Below are 17,666 nucleotides of genomic sequence, written 5' to 3'. Positions count from 1 at the left end.
TGCATCTTGTTTGGATTAAACTTGATTCCAAGTTTAAGGGCTGTGTCTAAATCTCTCTTTAAATTTTAGTCATACTCTTCCGATGTAGTTCCTCCTACAATAGGCCTAATATCATCATTTACTATGTTAACTCCCTTCAGGTTTCCAAAGCATTTGTAGTTATTTTTCTGGCACAATTCTGGACCCGAAGAGATTCCAAAAGGAAATCTACAAAATTGGTACCTGTCTCCCAAACGGGGTACTGACTGTGCACAGTTCACGGCTCTCCTCGTCTAAAAACAATTTGAAAAAACCCCATCCTCAAGATCCAAAACAGTAAAATATTTGTAACCACTCAATGTTACCACAATATCATCAGTGTGTGGCATTAAAAAGTGCTCTCTCATTACTACCTTGTTCAATGGCACCGGATCCATGCAGATTCTCAAAGACTTATTAGGTTTTTCCACGATCACCAGAGGATTGACCCATGCTCTAGGTTTGTCAACCTTCCGAATTACCCCAGCCTCCTCAAGTTGGTCCAACTTTCCTTTTGGGTTTTCCTGTAAAATGTAAGGTACTCTCCTTGATTTTCGAATTTGTGGGATAGCATCCTCCTTAAGCTGAATATGGAAACTGTCCCAATCCTTAAACAGCTGTCTTGTAGCCGGTTAAAACATCTTCCTTATCTTTGAAATTCAAACATATCGATGACACTCTCTTAATGAGTCCTAAATTGACACGATCGTTCAGTCCTAAAATTGGCAGTTCATGTTTGACATTCACTACAGCAAAATTCACATCTGCAGTTACACATGTAATTGTTTTACTTTTTAACATCACAAGACCTAGTGGTTTGATTGTTAATTTTTCATCTCCCTAGGCTGAGAGTACATAAGAACTACGTTTTACGTGTGTAATGTTCATTTTCCGTACATAACTAGCAGGTAAAATACTGATCACTGCACCTGTATCTAGTTTAAATTTAACTTGTGTACCACTGACAGTCAAGTTTTCCGTCCACGATTTTTCACTTTGACCTTTCACTCCACTAATATATAAGCTTATCGATCCTAAACTAACACCACTCACACAAGGGTCTTCATCGTGTCGTTCCTAGTTTGTAACAGCATGAGATTTTATAGTTTTACTCCTACAAACCTTTGCAAAATGATTTTTACCATCACTTATCGAGCATGTTTTGCCATATGCAGGACATTTACCCCGAACATGTTTGTAGCCGCAAAAGCTACATGGATCATTCTGTTTTTCTTTTGCATTACTCCGCGAAAGTTCTTGATTTGGTACATTATTAACAACACATACTGTAGGCCTACACTGTATGGATCCGACTTAGTCCCCGAAAGCTTAGTTTCATTGTGCTCTAAAATAGTCATACATTTCTCATTGCTACTCTCTACAATCATACTAAATCAATAACTTTTTTCAAGTCAAGTTTTGTATCTCTTAATAGACGCTCTTGAGTACTTTTATCTCTTATACATAAGACAATTCTATCTCTAATCATATTGTTAGATTCAAGAAACTCGCATGATTTAGCTGCTATTTTTAACTGCATAACAAACTTACTGAAGTCTCGACCTTCTCCCTGCTTTATTCTATAGAATTTAAAACGCTCAAATATGACATTTTTCAGAGGACAACAGTAAGATTCAAAGTTATCAAGTAAGCAATCAAAACTATCTCTGTCATTACCTATCTTCAAATTTAAAAGTATTATATACATCTAGGCCATCATCGCCTAACAGATTAATCAGCTGCGCAATCTTAATTTCATCCGTAAGTTTCTTACCATGACTAGTAGCCATTAAGTACAGTTCAAACTTCTGACGAAATCCTTTCCAATTTTCACTCACATTTCATTCAAAACTCATAGGTTCAGGCAACCAAAACAATCCAGATACTTCCATTATTTCTTCAAGGTTTCAAAATACACCTGACACCATGTTTTAGTTAGAAAATAAAAAAAAAATTGAAGCTTTAACATTTAGAGTTCAAAAGTTTATTTACAATTCCACTCAAGACTAAAACATAAACATATTGCTTACCTCCAACTAACATATGATACATTTAACATATGATAATATGTGAATATGACATTATAATACAGTCTTCGTCATGCGGTGCCTCCACCATGCGAGTCCCAGCCTCTCTTAAAATAAGGTATCTTAAAAGTTATACTCGCTTATCTGTTGTATAGAGGTGAAAGAGGCATAAAACCGCTACAGGTTCGACTGAACGTTTTAATGAAACAAATAAATTTAGAAAACAAATAAGTTAAGAAGGGTGTCAACACTAAATAACAACTTTGAAAAAACAAAGAGCGGCAAGTAAGAAAAAGATTTACAATGTTAACTTACAAGAAAAGATAATATAGAATTTAAAAATATTGAGTTATCCACAGATAATATGACTAGCTTCTTACATCATTATAAGTGTAGTCTTTTTCTACAAACTATCAATGGTACCTGAAGAACACACACGCACTCCGATCTTCGTTGTATCCCGCGATAATCTAGGTTTTTCCACTCAGGTTCTCCAACTCCAAGATTTCTCACACCTCCCTCTTCTTCATTAGACCTTTCTATTGGCTGTTTATTGACGATAGGACGTGTAGCTTATAGGTTAAAGTTGTTTCTCATAAGTCAGCCTTACCGGTCATCGCCTAGTTCACGTCAGCTCAGAAAGGAATTTGAAAATTGATGCTCATGATGCTGTTCAACTCTGGTAACACCAACTGTTCGACTAAGTGTAATGTGAACAGAGTGTCTGTGTAGGTTATCACCGTGAAATCAGGGTTAATACTCTTTATTAAAACATATAACTTAAACGTAATCTTTCACTGACATTTTATGGCAAGTTTGTATATTAATAAATCGAATAATCTTCTATTTCAGATCGAATATGAAAAAGATTACAGAGATGAGGAGGAGCTGACTAGAAAGGAAATCTTCATGAACAACCTAAACTTCATCCGTTGTCACAACGAAAAGTACGAGAGAGGAGAAGTTACCTTCACTGTAGGAATCAACCAGTTCGCTGACTGGGTGAGATGGAAAAATAACTATATTTTAAATGAACTTAGTAATAAGGTATATTGATACCATATTTATTTTAGTATGACTATAGTATGACCGTATGGGGGATAGTTGGCTATAAAGAGCCTATGTGGTGATATGGTAATAGGCTTAACAGTACATCCCACGATTGTTATTAAAATAAGTAACGAATTAAAATACAAATATAATAAGTAAGAAACATCATGTGAGAGTACTTTTTTCTCCGAAACATTGAACTAGCTACTGGATTAAATCAGATGTTTTCGATTGAACACATGTTTGCATATTAAATTGTATGAGGCATTATCTATATATAAAGCCTAAAGTAGGCTACCCATGAACTTGTGAGAAAACTACAAGTCACATCTCCATAAACCATATACTTAAAATGTTCGTCATGACGAGAAACCTTGAGGAAAACTAACCATTATTATATCATAAATTGCCCTTTAAGGTCGTAATTCCTATCTAAAGGGTACTTTCTTTGTACATAATATTTAAAAAACCTCAGCTGTACTTATTTGTTTGTATTACTGTATTCTGTTTTGTTTATTTCAGCATAACTTAAACAATCAATAACTTTATTAATACTTATGAAGTCAGACGGGGTAAAGCCCGTGGGTAACAGCTAGTTTGAATAAAGATATTTTAACTGATTGAACTGGTACCTATACAGAAACCAATTTCAAGACATATATTGCCTACTAAAGCTCAAACTCGAAACTTTTAACCTAAATAATACTTTTTTCTCTAAGTCTACTATGTACCCAGATAGGAAGTGAAAAGGAGAAAATTAGGTTTTGGACTCTAAAACTTCCTACAAGATTCTCATTCAAAGATTTTGCAAAACAATTCCCTTCAGTTGGACTATATCTATTGAATGTCTACTTCACTGATCAAAAGTCAATGGTTTGTATACATTACTAAATTGCTTTTAGACCAACGATGAAATCCGCAAGATGAGCGGAATCAGGCCACTTTCTCCCCCAATCAAACCCCCGGATTCAGACCCGAGAAGAGGAGCTACTACGGAGCTCCAGAAGAGGAGTATGTTTGAGATGGACGAGAACCTGGAACCTCCCAAGACTTTAGACTGGAGGAAGAAGGGAGCCGTAACCCCCGTCAAGGACCAAGGAAAGTGTGGATCTGACTATATCTTCAGTGCGGTAAGTGGCCCGGCCATGGGTGTAGTGTTTTTAGTGTAGAGATTGCAGATAAAATGATAAAATGTGTGTACAGTCTGTCAAAAAAGGGAACTACTGGTAAGGAAGGGTGAGTCTATGAAAAGAGGACTGAGGGAAAGGTATACTTATGTCAAAAGGGAATGGTCCAAACACTATTCGTGTTATTGAGTAGCCCAATGGCGACCTTTTGTTATCAATGACGAAATGAAAAATAGTTTTTGGTCCAGATACTATCTTGATTTTATTCTGATCTTCCAATATCATCCACATTTTGATCTAGATATCGTTGGCGCCTGGTCAGTCTTGAGCTGCGGATAGCGTCTCACACTTTGATGCAATATGGTTCAATCCATACTTTATAAAAAAAAGTATGAAAAAAGGGTTAAGCCTGTCCACTCTCAAAATCATTATTTACTCCTTACTATTTGCCACTGGCGTGTACTGAGACAAAATAATAACAGGGTGAAAAAAGTAGAGATACAAAGATTATACTGTACATACAACAGAAACGATTTTAAATTGTGTATTTTAAATTGTGCTTTTAACAAATAGGTATTCAATTACTTTGTGGCTTTTGCACGAATATCATAACTATTTAGGTTTTTAGTATTGACAACTATAATAGGTTGATGATACCGGTACTATACACAGTTAATTGTTTTAAATCACGAGTACAAATAATTTATAACATTAAGTAGTGGTATAATAGAGATCGTTTTGCACATTTTAAATAAATACTAGCTAGCTGTTGGCCAGTCCTACGTACGTGAATCAAGTAGTCGATTAAAACTAAATATATTTCAGAACAGCTACTTTAAACGCATAAAGAAACATGTTGTCAGTTTTAATCGGGAAACTGATCTTAAAAACAAATATCACGTGACCACCTATTTATTTCACCCGATTAAAGACAATAAACGCGGAATGCTTTTTAAATCCGATTTATTAAAAATTGTATAGTAAAAAGGTTATTTTGTTGATTTGAAAATTCTCAAATATGTATAAATATGTGTTCTCAAATACCGGTTATCTTCGAAAATAAGCGTAGGTTTCCACGTTTGTACCAAATTTCATCAAAATCGGATCTTTTTGTTCAAGTTATTGCGCTAACGGACACACACATATACATATACATATATATATATTATATATATATATGTGTGTGTGTGTGAATTGGAGGGCATTTTTGGCCTCTGGGGATCTCAATACGAAAAAGTAGATCGGTCCCGGGTCTAGGTCTTACCAAGAAACGGTAATAGCTTATTCCCTATATGGTAAAAACATCAATAACAATAATACATGTGAATAATTCTCAAAGCTAAAAAAAAAAGATTTCCTATCTAACTCACTGGCTTACAGAAATTTCTTAAATTAACGAAAAATAATACAAATTTACCTTTCAGAAAAATTAAGAACAGGTTACCAAATACAACAATCTTCAAGATGTTTATTTTATTAAGTCTTGGTAAAATTTTAGGTCCACCATATTTAAATAAATAGATCATTAGTAAATACAGAGGCAATTAAAAAAAAAATTGAAAAATAACAACAATAAATAGAATTCTGCACCCACAAATTTTAAATTAAAAAGGTTTCTTCCAACAGAAACAATTATTGATCTCTGAATAAATAAATATTATATATATATGCTATATATAACAAAAAAATAAGCGAAACTTGCTGTAGGGCGGTTATCTTGTGGGCGGATCAGTTGCATGACACCGGAGGGGCCATGCAACTGGGCGTAGAGGAAGCCATAGTCCAAGGTAGGCCAGGATGGTAAGTTTCTCCTCCGACGCTCAAGGGATCCGTCTGGCTCTCCTCCGGGGTGTCATGTTCGAGTCCTCCTCCTGACAAAGCCCCAATATATGGTAGTAGAAGTTCAAGTCCAAAGTTCCTGCATAACACATTTCACTGCCACATTTAAACCATTCTTCACTAAGTTCCATAATGTCACTAGTTAGGCCTACCATATACATTTTCACAAAGATGTCTAAAATTTCTAAAGGTTGCTTCTTTTAGCTTTTGAAAATTTAAAAAAATTTTAATTTTCAAGAAAGACCTTTTAATAGACACTAACACAGTACAAAATCGGAAACATTAATATTTGAGGTAAAACATCTCTAGCAGGATAGATGGGTATGTGAAACTGACAAATATCACAATTGAGACAAAAGCTTTAATTTACCTGGTTCCAAGTGGCCAGAAGTAAAAGTAAACAATAAAAGAATTACATTCCAACACAGAAATATACTTAAAATAAGCTTTCACAAAAAAACTTTCTTGGCTAGCATGACAACCCATGTATTATCGTTAATAACTGAAAAAAATACTCTCAGAATCTGCTCGGAAAGGTCTTAAAAGCTGGGGGGAAATGTTCCAGCAACTTTTCCGGGGACACCGAAACTGCCACGACGCTTTATGATCATTCTCCATATCGAAACTGCCACGGCAATTAGTGAGGATTATAAGGGTGTTTTTGAGAGGGCTAGAAACACTGAAACTGCCATGGTGGGTTCCCCAGATAGACGGGGAGAAACGGGAGACTTATAATTCCCATTTCTGTCTTAACCTTTTAATTTCTTTCACAATAATACGTTGATTGGAAAAATAAGTAATTGATTTGCCCTTTCGTATTTATATTTTAGGAGTTATTTTTATGTTAATTTAAATTTTTGATGTTGCGACTGTTAGAGTATTTACTTTATAAGTATTTATTCCGTCTCTTGAGAATATATTTACTTTAATGAATAATTATTTACCACTAAGAAACAAGTTTCATGTTCATTCACCACTTATATAACACTGCATTTTATATGATCTGTTCGACGCTTTTAATTTCACTAGAGGTGATCGAAAACTAATATAATACTGTAAAACTGTAATATTCAAAAATATTTTCATTCACCCAAGACCCTACGTTGCAGAACTACAAATACTGTACCAACCTCCATGCCCTGCAGAGGGGTGGTCACGTGGAATCTAAGTGGAATGCCTGTGAAATAACTGTGATGATAAACTATGACCGCAATGATGATGACCGGTGATGGTTTCACAATTGTAACGACATTCGTATTCATCTCCAGCGATTATTTTAACACCCGTAACTATTTTTCGCGATCGACTCAAAATTAATGATCATCTTGCACTTGCGGCTAGTGATGATTTACCGATATTGCGGCAATGTCCGTGGTCAATTCTACAGTAGGCTAGTTTCTCGCAATGGCGTTTTTCGATTACGCAAAACGTGTAAACCGTGTTTTCGGGTGGATTTTATGGCAAATATTTGACCATTCTTATTTCCCGGTTTCTTACTAAATTCAATTAAGCTAAACAGCTCATGGACTTTTTCCTGATAATTAAAATTTACGTGCTATTCCCGGTTTCTAGGTTTGCAGGATTAGGTGACCCTCATAAATCCCCCCCTAATTGAGGAGGTAAGCCAAGGAGAAGGTGAGTTAACAGTAAAAATTAGAAGCAGTGAAGATAGTTTTGGATAATATCTAGGTGTTGACACAAGCTTATCTTCAATCAAGGGTCCACAACAACCTAAAAGATTTGACTGTGGAGTTTTTTGCTGCTGGGTCGTGTAGGCATTGGTTCATGATATAATCACATCTGGATCAATTGATATACACTTCATCCAAAATATGAGCCTGTCAAGAGAGGAAGTGATAACCAAACGCTCACTCATCTCTTATTTTATCCTCAACCAAACAACATAAAAAGGAGCTATTCACACATTAATGATAAAAAGGATAAGAAGTTACTTCATTCTAGTGAACCAGGGAAAAAATATGTAAGGGACCCTAACATATGCTCTTGGACTCGAACAAAATCAAAAACAAATTTAAAATTGACCAAAGGAAGCATTTATTTTCCGAATTACTTATAGTTAAAACTGCATGTTTTGATTTAATACTTTATGGTGTGGGAATGTATGACTTTGGAGTTGGGGGCGTCTCGTCTCGGCGAGAGTGTACTGTAACTTAACCTAACCTAACTTAACCTAACCCAACCTAACCTAACCAAATCTAACCTAACCTAACCTAACCTAACCTAACCTAAAATAACCTAAAGCTGCCTGAAACAATCACAGCTTAAACAGTACTATTAGGGCTAAGCAGTACACTCTCGCCGAGACGAGACGGATCAGGCGAGTGCAAACTATTCGGAATTCCTTCCCCGCCCGCCGGGAGAAATATCGTACCTGCTCCAGGTAGAAGGTTGGTGAATTTGGACATTAGAAACGACCCCAAAGGTGAATTTGGACGTAGCCCCATCCGCTGCCTTGGGCTTGAGATTTGTGAATGGATGTGTTAATCTTCAAAAGGGGATTATAAATTCGGGGTTTTATATACCTTTTGCCAATGGTTAGATGGTAAGGCTTCTAAAATCTGGAATGCATAATTTTTCATTAACTTATTTTCCATTTTGATCCATTGAATATTTTATAAATTTGATTCTCCTTACTAAAGTCCTTTTCATTGGCAGAGGACAAGACTGAAGAGAATTTTAGTTCAGTTTCTAATCGATTCACCGACAAATTCAATTATTGTAAATTGACAATTTTTTAATTGTTGAGAATTGACGTTTCTTTTAAAATGACCGACAAAATTTATTTTTACAGATATTACAAGTCTTGTAACTTTGTAATATATGTAATTTTAGAGCCACGTTGCTCTCACAGATCAAATCACAAACTTTGCACACAATCATCTTCATTTGATGTATTATCTTGTAGTAGTGAATCAGGTTACTTTTGTTGGAAAGCGACACGGAGCAGTGTTGACATGACGGCTTGATGTTAAGGAATGAGGTCTCGGGCTGATGTCACCTCTATGATTTTTTTTTTTTTTTTTTTTTTTTTTTAAGGGAGAGGAGGGAAAATGCTTTTACGCACACAGGTAGCCAGCCTGTAGTGTGAGACTCCTGAATCTATCGCAGACTACTCACTAAAAAACCCCCTCTACTCTGTTGGACACAGACCTGGAATTGTTTGTCACATTATTTCAAGTCAGGCCAACATGTTACCTAAGCCCTCAGGGCTCTCACCGTTTATGGCATTTGGATACTTTATGACCTACACCGCATCCCGGTCAAGGTCAAGCTTCTTGGCGCGGAGAATACCCTGGATGTAATGTGACACACAGGTCCAATTGTCCTCACCCTCCGTCATCATCGGTATGACCGTGTCCACCGACAGCAGTCCTACTAACTGTTGAGCCTCCAGGCGGGGCCTTTTCCAACGCTGGCAGTGGAAAAAGGTATGTTCCACGTCATCGGGAATGCCTGGGCAGTATATGCAATCGGGTGACACGGCTTTGCCCATCCTGAACAGGTACGACCGGAAAAAGCCGTGACCCGTCAGAAATTGGGTGAGGTAGAAGTCCACCTCTCCGCACCGCCGATTAACCCAAGGTTGGACTTGCTTTATCAGTCGCCTGGTCCAGCGTCCCCGAGTCTCCTGTTCCCAGCTCTCTTGCCACAGCTGGTAGGTGCAAGTGCGTTCCTCTGTTCGTGCCTGGTCCTCCCCAAGGCGCTGATAAATTGCTTTTCTCTCCGCCACCAAAAGTTTGACGGGGATGACTCCAGCAACCACCAGGACGGCGGGTTCGGACACTGTTCGGTAGGCGGATGCAACTCTTAGTGCTGCCTGACGCTGCACTCGGGCAAGCCGCATCCTATATACCTCCTTATTTAGAGCGTCTGCCCACACCTCAGCACCGTACAAGAGTACGGACTGGACAGAAGACATTAACAGCCTTCTACGGCTGGACCGAGGCCCTCCGACATTGGCCATTAACCGGCTAAGAGAGGAGACCACCCTAGCGGCCTTGTCCGCCGTACGGAAAATCTGATCCCGCCAGCTAAGCTTGCTGTCCACCATTCATAATCCCAAGGTACTTGGCAGAACGAACGGTCTGGACTTCAACGGCCCCTACCCTCAACGGCACGATGGTGTCAATCCGTTTTTTTGTTAATATCACGATTTTAGTTTTACTCAAAGCAAGCGAGAGACCGTGGTCTGTCATCCATGAGTTTATAGTACGCATAACTCGGTTCAGCTTAAGCTGAGCCAACTCAACGCTACGTGCAGCTATCAAAACTGCAACGTCGTCCGCGTACCCAACCAAAACAGTTTCCTCAGGCATTTCAGACCTCAGGAGGCTGTCATACGCGACATTCCAGAGGTCCGGGCTGAGTATGGAACCTTGGGCAGCACCGGAAGTGACACTCATCGTCCGTGGACCCTCTGTAGTGTCATACAAGAGGAGGCGGAACCGGAGATAGTCCTCTATGATACGCATGAGGTATGCCGGGACGTGGAAGGTGTTCTCCAGAGCATCCAGCATATCGCACCACCTCGCCGAATTAAATGCGTTTCGCACATCGAGAGTGACGAGCAGCACAACCCTTCGAGAGTAGTGGTTAAAATCCTCAGCTCTCATCACGGCTTGCTTCACCTCTTCAACAGCGTCAACCGTAGATCGCCCCATCCTGAATCCATACTGCCGAGGGGACAGGTCCCCCGCAGCGACCACGGCTGAATTCAGTCGTGAACGTATCAACTTCTCGAGGACTTTTCCAGCCGTATCCAACATTCACAGAGGTCTGTAAGAGGATGGCAGGTCTGGGTCTCCCTTCCCCTTCCCAACAAGCACAAGCCTAGCTGTTTTCCAGCACGAGGGGAAAACTCCTTCGACTAGGCAGGCATTGTACATGCGCAAAAGGATCAAGGGGTTAATAGTCAAATCGGGTCCAGGAGCCTTATTATTCTTCAGGGATAGGACGGCCGCCTCCACCTCTCCAAGACTGAAAAGTGGTACGTCATCCACCCTTCCGAAATCCCGCAGTGGGCGCAACGTGTGAGCCGGGAAAAGGGACTCGACTATCCTCTCCATAGTGGCCCCATCCATGACGGAAGGTGGAGAGCGGGTGCCAGGTTTTTTGGTTACCAGTTTGTAACCCAAGCCCCACGGATTGGAATCGATATCGTCCCTTAATGTCTCCCAGCAACTACGTTTACTCCGGTTGATGGCTCGACGAAGAGACCTCCTAGCCACTCTGTAAGGATCCGATTTACGGCGTCTGTCTACAGGTTCTCTGGCCCTGGTAGCAAGTCTTCTGGCTCTCAATGCTGACCGACGCAATTCCGCAATCTCGGCAGTCCACCAGTACACAGGTCGCTTATTGCACCGGGATCTTCCGCGAGGCATAGACTCATCGCAAGCGGAGACGATTAGTCCCATCATGGATGTAACTAACACCTCTGCATGAGCCACGCTAGTTGCGGGGGGAACCACCGGTGTTCCTCGTAAGATGGCTTCATTGAATTTTGCCACGTCCAATTTTTTAATATTCCATCGAACGGGCACTTGACGAAACGCGGCTACTTGTCTCTGATGACCATCCAGGACATCAAAAATAATGTACTGGTGGTCACTGCCCGTGTAATCCTCCAGAACTCTCCAGGCTCTGATCCTTGGCAAAAGGGACTCAGATGCAAGGGTTATGTCTGGGATCGTTCCCCGCATCCCAGGGCGCCGGAAAGTTGGCGTGTTTCCCTCGTTGACGACAACGAGTCCGGCTCTGGCAGCAAAGTCCAGAATGTACTTGCCCCAGGAATTGGTGAGGGCCATTCCCCACTCGACAGCCCTAGCATTAAAATCCCCACCCACGACGACGTGTCCTGTGGTATTGCGCACGCTCTCTTCCAGGCGGTCAATCTTCTCACGAAATTCACGGATGGCCTCGTTGGGAGTGAGGTAGACACTAAAGTAAGTGACATCCCGGCACCGAACCCAAACGAAACCTCGGCCCTTCGCGTGACCCCGTACTTGTACTTTCGCTGCATTACGCGCCCAGAATGCAGCAGTACCAAGACTATCAGGGAACCAAAAAGATGGGTCCCTATCACGGTACTGGTACTGTTCGCTGACTAAGAGCGCGTCGACATCGTGTTCTAGGGCAAGCTGACATAGAAGTGCGTCAGCCGACCTGGATCGCTCAAGATTGCACTGAAGGATTCTTATCTTCGTGAAAGGACTTTCGCTTGCTGTAGTGCAGATTTGAATACACTACACTGTCCAGACCTAGCTATATGCTTCAAGTGTTTGTCAGCGAGCCCATTTTCTTTGCAAAGGAAGCAGGACTCGACTTGGCAGTCCTTACGGACGTGACCGACCTCCCCGCACCGAAGGCAGTTCTTGCTTCGGTTGGGTCCCTTGCAGTTTCGGGAGGAATGGCCGAAACAGAGGCATTTAAAACACCTCTTCACTTCCACTCTCCGTCTGAGCCTGCAGTTGACCCAGCCGACTCTCAGATGCTGGAGTCCCAGCACCTTCGTGGCATGTGCGTCTGCCATTTCTGCGACCGCCATCCACTGCTCACTCCTGTTCGGTTTTGTGAGCCACACCTTAAGGAAAGCCGTTTGCCCGCCAAGCTCGGGGACAGCTTTCTTCAGGGCCTCAACAACATCAACCTCCGTCGACACACAATCAATGTCTCGAACCTCGACTGATGTCTTTGGTTTAAGAGCACGGACGGTGCCCTGGCCTTCAACAGCTGCCTTCAGTTCGGCAGTAAAGGCTGCTTTGTCTTTCGACTTACCCAGTTCAAGGAGAACGTCCCCGTCCCGGGTTCGTCTAATCGACCGTACAACCGTATCTGTCTGCTCTGGCTTAGCCTTGGCCTTAATTGCACCCAAGACCTCGGCGAAAGATCTCCCCCCTGAGGGCTTGACCAGGATTGCCTCCGTCCTGGGCTTTTTTGGCCGGGACTTTTTCGGAGCAGAGACCGAGCCGGGCCCAGTTTGGGCCACGCCGGTCGGCTGTGCCTTCACTGCCACATTCTTTATAGAGGCGACCTCCGCCCGCCTCAACTGCCTCTTCTCCTGTCGGGAACGACGTTTTTCACACGCAGCCCCAGGTGTCTCTACGACTGACCCCTTTCGGGAACTTCCCTGAAGGGGGGTCGTAGGTAGCTGTGGTTGTTGGCTCTTTGCAGGAGCTGCAGCTATGTCCGAGAAGGATCTGGGCACAGCAGACAATAGGTCAGTCTGAGTCGCCTTGGCCTTTACCGTGGTCCTTTTGGTTTGGACGCCTTCTTCTCTTTTTTGAGGACTGTCCGATGTGGAAGGCCTTTTACGTTTCTTAGAAGGCAGTGTTCTTTCGTCAGACAGAGACACAACCTCCTCGGCAATCTTCTCCATGGCTGCCTTACTCACCACCCGGCAGGCAAAAACGAAGCCAAGGTCATCCTCCAGTTTGGCCACCTCTATGTATAGACTTTTGAAAAATTTCAAAAATTTTAACTAGATATTAAGATATTTTAACGTAAATTTCAAATTTATTACTAGAAACTAAGAAATTTTAACATGAATTAACAAAAATTTGACTAGAAATTGTTTCAACGAGCGCTGAAGTTTGGAAGCTTTCCCAACTAGGAGTCTATCACGAGCTGCCACTAGAGACGAGAAGTGAACGGAGCAGGAGCTTTCCGTGCCCACGAACGGGAGCGCGCCCAAGTTCGCATGCAAACCTCGCACGATTTTGAAAATTCACGTGCGAATGGGTGTGGATTTGAAATTTTTATGTAGTTGTACAATAGTATGGAACATTTATACAGGGTGAATTTTAAATGAGTTCCCCCCCTACTTTTTTCTACATTTCTTAAGATATCAACTCCGGACCACGTCAGATCATTGTAGAGTAGTAAGTACTTCATTTTTACTGGGTATACATTTTTGGCCGCCATCTTGGATCCGCCATATTGGATACAAAGTTTTTTTTTCAAATGTAAAGGTAGGGTTGTGACCCATTATTCCAAACTAGAATTTTACGCTGATTACAATGCCGCAAATAGTTTTAAAAAATCTTTATTCGTTCTAAAGTTATAAGGACTTTTTATAACTTTATTTTTAGCCCATTTTAACATTGTGCATTTACAAACTAAGACCATAATGTCAAAATAGTGCTAGATAAAGATAAGTATACACCACCATTCATTGTCAACCTATTTTTACTTGGTTATGACGGATGTATTTTTTTCGGCCGCCATCTTGGATCCGCCATTTTGAAATGTGACAAATTAATTTAAATATGAAGGCGGTGTTGTGACCCATCATTTTCAACTACTTTTTTATGCTGAATTCAATGCTGCAATCAGTCTTTCATATGCATGTTTCGTTTTTGAATTATTGAAATTTTAAATAAGATAATTTTAATATTTCATCAAGAAAGCTTGATAACCAAAAACGGATTGCGGCATTGAGTTCAGCATAAAAAAGTAGTTGAAAATGATGGGTCACAACACCACCTTCATATTTAAATTAATTTGTCACATTTCAAAATGGCGGATTTGTAAATGCACAATGTTAAAATGGGCTAAAAATAAAGTTATAAAAAGTCCTTATAACTTTAGAACGGATAAAGATTTTTAAAAACTATTTGCGGTATTGTAATCAGCGTAAAATTCTAGTTTGGAATAATGGGTCACAACCCTACCTTTACATTTGAAAAAAAAACTTTGTATCCATTATGGCGGATCCAAGATGGCGGCCAAAAATGTATACCCAGTCAAAATGAAGTACTTACTACTCTACAATGATCTGACGTGGTCCGGAGTTGATATCTTAAGAAATGTAGAAAAAAGTAGGGGGGGAACTCATTTAAAATTCACCCTGTATAGAGTTGTATAGGCCGAGAGTAGAATTTTAAAAAATGGCTAAAAAAGCTCAGTGTTATTCTTATGGGAAAAACTCTCAAAGTGACTTTAAAGTGCCATATTGCCTCTGACTTACATTTACACCTGTATCGGTCAATAAATGAATGGAAAAATGACCCTCATGTTATTCTTACGGGAAAAAACGCCCCAAGTACCGTCTCTTTGTCCTATTGCCCCTACTCATAACGATTTGAATTACAGACACAGGGTAAAAAGGAGGTATGTCAATCGCACTGGGACTGTAAATTATTTATTTTGGAAGCGTTTGAAAATAGTTAATCGCTGTTTTCTCAAATTCGTGTTTTTGTGGTCGAGTTTTTGAAAAACTAGTAAGAATTGAATAGCCTACTTTTTTGCAAAATTTCTTACTTTTTGAAATTTCGATGTAATACGTTCTACCTGTTTCAGGTTGGAAGTATAGAAGGACAAAACTTCCTGAAGACAAAGAAGTTGGTGTCTTTGAGTGTGCAACAGATTGTTGACTGCGGCAACTGGTATTATTACGACGTAAGAGGATGTTCTGGAGGAGATATTAAAGGTGTATTCGAGGACGATACAATATTTTTTGGAATCTTCACCGAGGCTTTCTATCCTTACCAGGCTAAAGTAAGCTTATATAAGGAAATATGTTTGCGGGATGGAGTAATAGTTTTATTTTAGTATGTTCCCCTAGAGTTTTATTGATCTATATTGACATCCTAGGAAACTAGTCCTAAGCTGGAGGATTGTCTGTACTTAACTATGGGCTATGTGCAGACAAAAAAACAAGGTTTTTATGTGTTCACTGGCTATGTGGCCCAAGTGCCACAGGGTTCATAGCGTGACGTGCGAGCCTGCCATTCAAGGGTTTTTTTTTTCGAAATCACCGTTTTGAAGCTCGTCCCGGGTCTCTCCTTTGTCATGTAACATTGTCCTTTCTTTTAATGTATGTTTAATGTAACTCACATTAATTTATATTTTTTTCAATTAATTTAGATTAGGCAAGCTAACATGATTTGTTATAAAATTTATTTTAAAAATAGCCGGACAACTGTTTAGCCTCCGGATTACTGTATTATACTTAAAATGGTTTACAATACCTGCATATAGTAATCCTTTGTTGCTGATTTAGGCAACTAGTTTCGGTTCTTGTTTTGAACCATCTTCAGGCCTCAAGGTGTCAAGTGATCACTTCATTCGAAGGTCGTTAACAGAGTTCAATAAATAAAACATATACAAAACACGATACACGGAACGGACACACATTACAAAAAACACGAAAAACACGAAGGGACATTGACAAACGATCGTGACCGGGCTGAGGTAAAGTCTAGACTGGTGGTCAAAGTGGTCTATGGCGTTGTCTCTGTCTTCTCATCACCGGTGCGTGTTCATTCATTCATTGTTTCCCTCCAGTATCCTTATAATTGTGTTTTAACAGAGGTAACTTGGTATGAGAGGTCTACCAAAAATACATAAACCTGATGTGCCAATCAGGCCCTTAGTCAATTTTATGCCATCTCCAGCATACAAAATCGCAAAAAAGTTAGACAAAATAATTAGAAATGAAATTGTACTGGAAAACAATCATAGTATTAAAAATAGCTTAGAGCTTGTCGAAAAATTGAAAACCAAAGTTATAAAAGGCAACCCTAAATTAGTATCATTCGATATTGTAAATTTGTATACTAATGTACCTGTACAGGAAACTATATCCATCCTACATAAGAATTTGCAAAAAACTCAAAACTTTCCCCAGAAGCAAAAGAAGAAGTTATCAAATTGACAAAAATTGTGTTAAAACAAAATTATTTTAGATTTGAAAATAAATTTTACATACAAAACGAAGGCTTGGCAATGGGATCCCCACTCTCCAGTATCCTAGCTGAAATATTCTTGAACCATATAGAGAACAACAATCTCTTTACAGATGCTAACCGTTACAGAGATAAAATTTTATTCTATTATAGATATGTTGACGACACCATTATGCTCTTCAACGGGAATAGCAGACAACTTTCTCTATTAAACAGTTATTTGTGCAAAATGCACAAGAACATTGATTTCACATTAAAGGAGGAAAAAAACAAAACGTTAAATTTTCTGGACCTTACAATTAAAAAACAAAATGATAATTTCGAATTTAAAGTTTACAGGAAGCCTACTTGCACCGACCAGACCATAAATGCCGATTCACACCACCCACACTCTCAAAAAATCGCCGCCTACAACAGTTTTATCCATAGATTGTTATCAATACCGATGAATCAGACTGATTATAATGAAGAAATAAACACAATAAAATACATAGCAGTCGCAAATGGATTTCACTCCAGTATAGTGGACAAACTGATTTTTAAATATTTAAATAAATCTCAAATTAAATCCACAGAAAAGAAAACATATATTTCAACAATTTTTGGTTCACACATCAGTAACACATTTAAAAATATCATGGACAAAAATAAATTCTCCGTATCGTTCAAGACTAACAACAAACTTGGATCTCTATTGAAAGATAAAACAGAAATTAATTCATCCATCTACGATAAGTCTGGAGTCTACAAAATAAATTGTAATGACTGCACGAACTACTACATTGGCCAGACTTCACGCTCGTTTAAGAAGAGATTTAAAGAACATATACCCAGAAAGACAACAGCTCCCCAAACATCAAATTTTGCAGAACATCTAGTATCACACAACCACAATTATT

The 17,666-nt window shown here is 39.6% G+C and overlaps 1 protein-coding gene across 1 annotated transcript in view; it reads left to right on the top strand.

Annotated features, from left to right (window-relative positions):
- LOC128996757 (procathepsin L-like) overlaps positions 1–17,666 on the top strand; it is a 108,260-nt gene that overhangs the window by 43,596 nt on the left and 46,998 nt on the right. The window contains exons 3-5 of the mRNA XM_054422209.1: positions 2,898–3,047; positions 3,998–4,225; positions 15,380–15,577. Coding sequence (XP_054278184.1) covers positions 2,898–3,047; positions 3,998–4,225; positions 15,380–15,577 — 576 coding nt within the window. The remainder of the gene's footprint in view (positions 1–2,897; positions 3,048–3,997; positions 4,226–15,379; positions 15,578–17,666) is intronic.

This window comes from Macrosteles quadrilineatus, unplaced genomic scaffold, assembly GCF_028750875.1.
Source record: "Macrosteles quadrilineatus isolate MER2022 unplaced genomic scaffold, UCM_ALF_1.0 Scaffold_6__1_contigs__length_79288215, whole genome shotgun sequence".
NCBI classification, from domain to species: Eukaryota; Metazoa; Arthropoda; class Insecta; order Hemiptera; family Cicadellidae; genus Macrosteles; species Macrosteles quadrilineatus.
The sequence above is the reverse complement of the archived record's forward strand: the minus strand, read 5'-3'. Positions and strand labels throughout refer to the sequence as shown.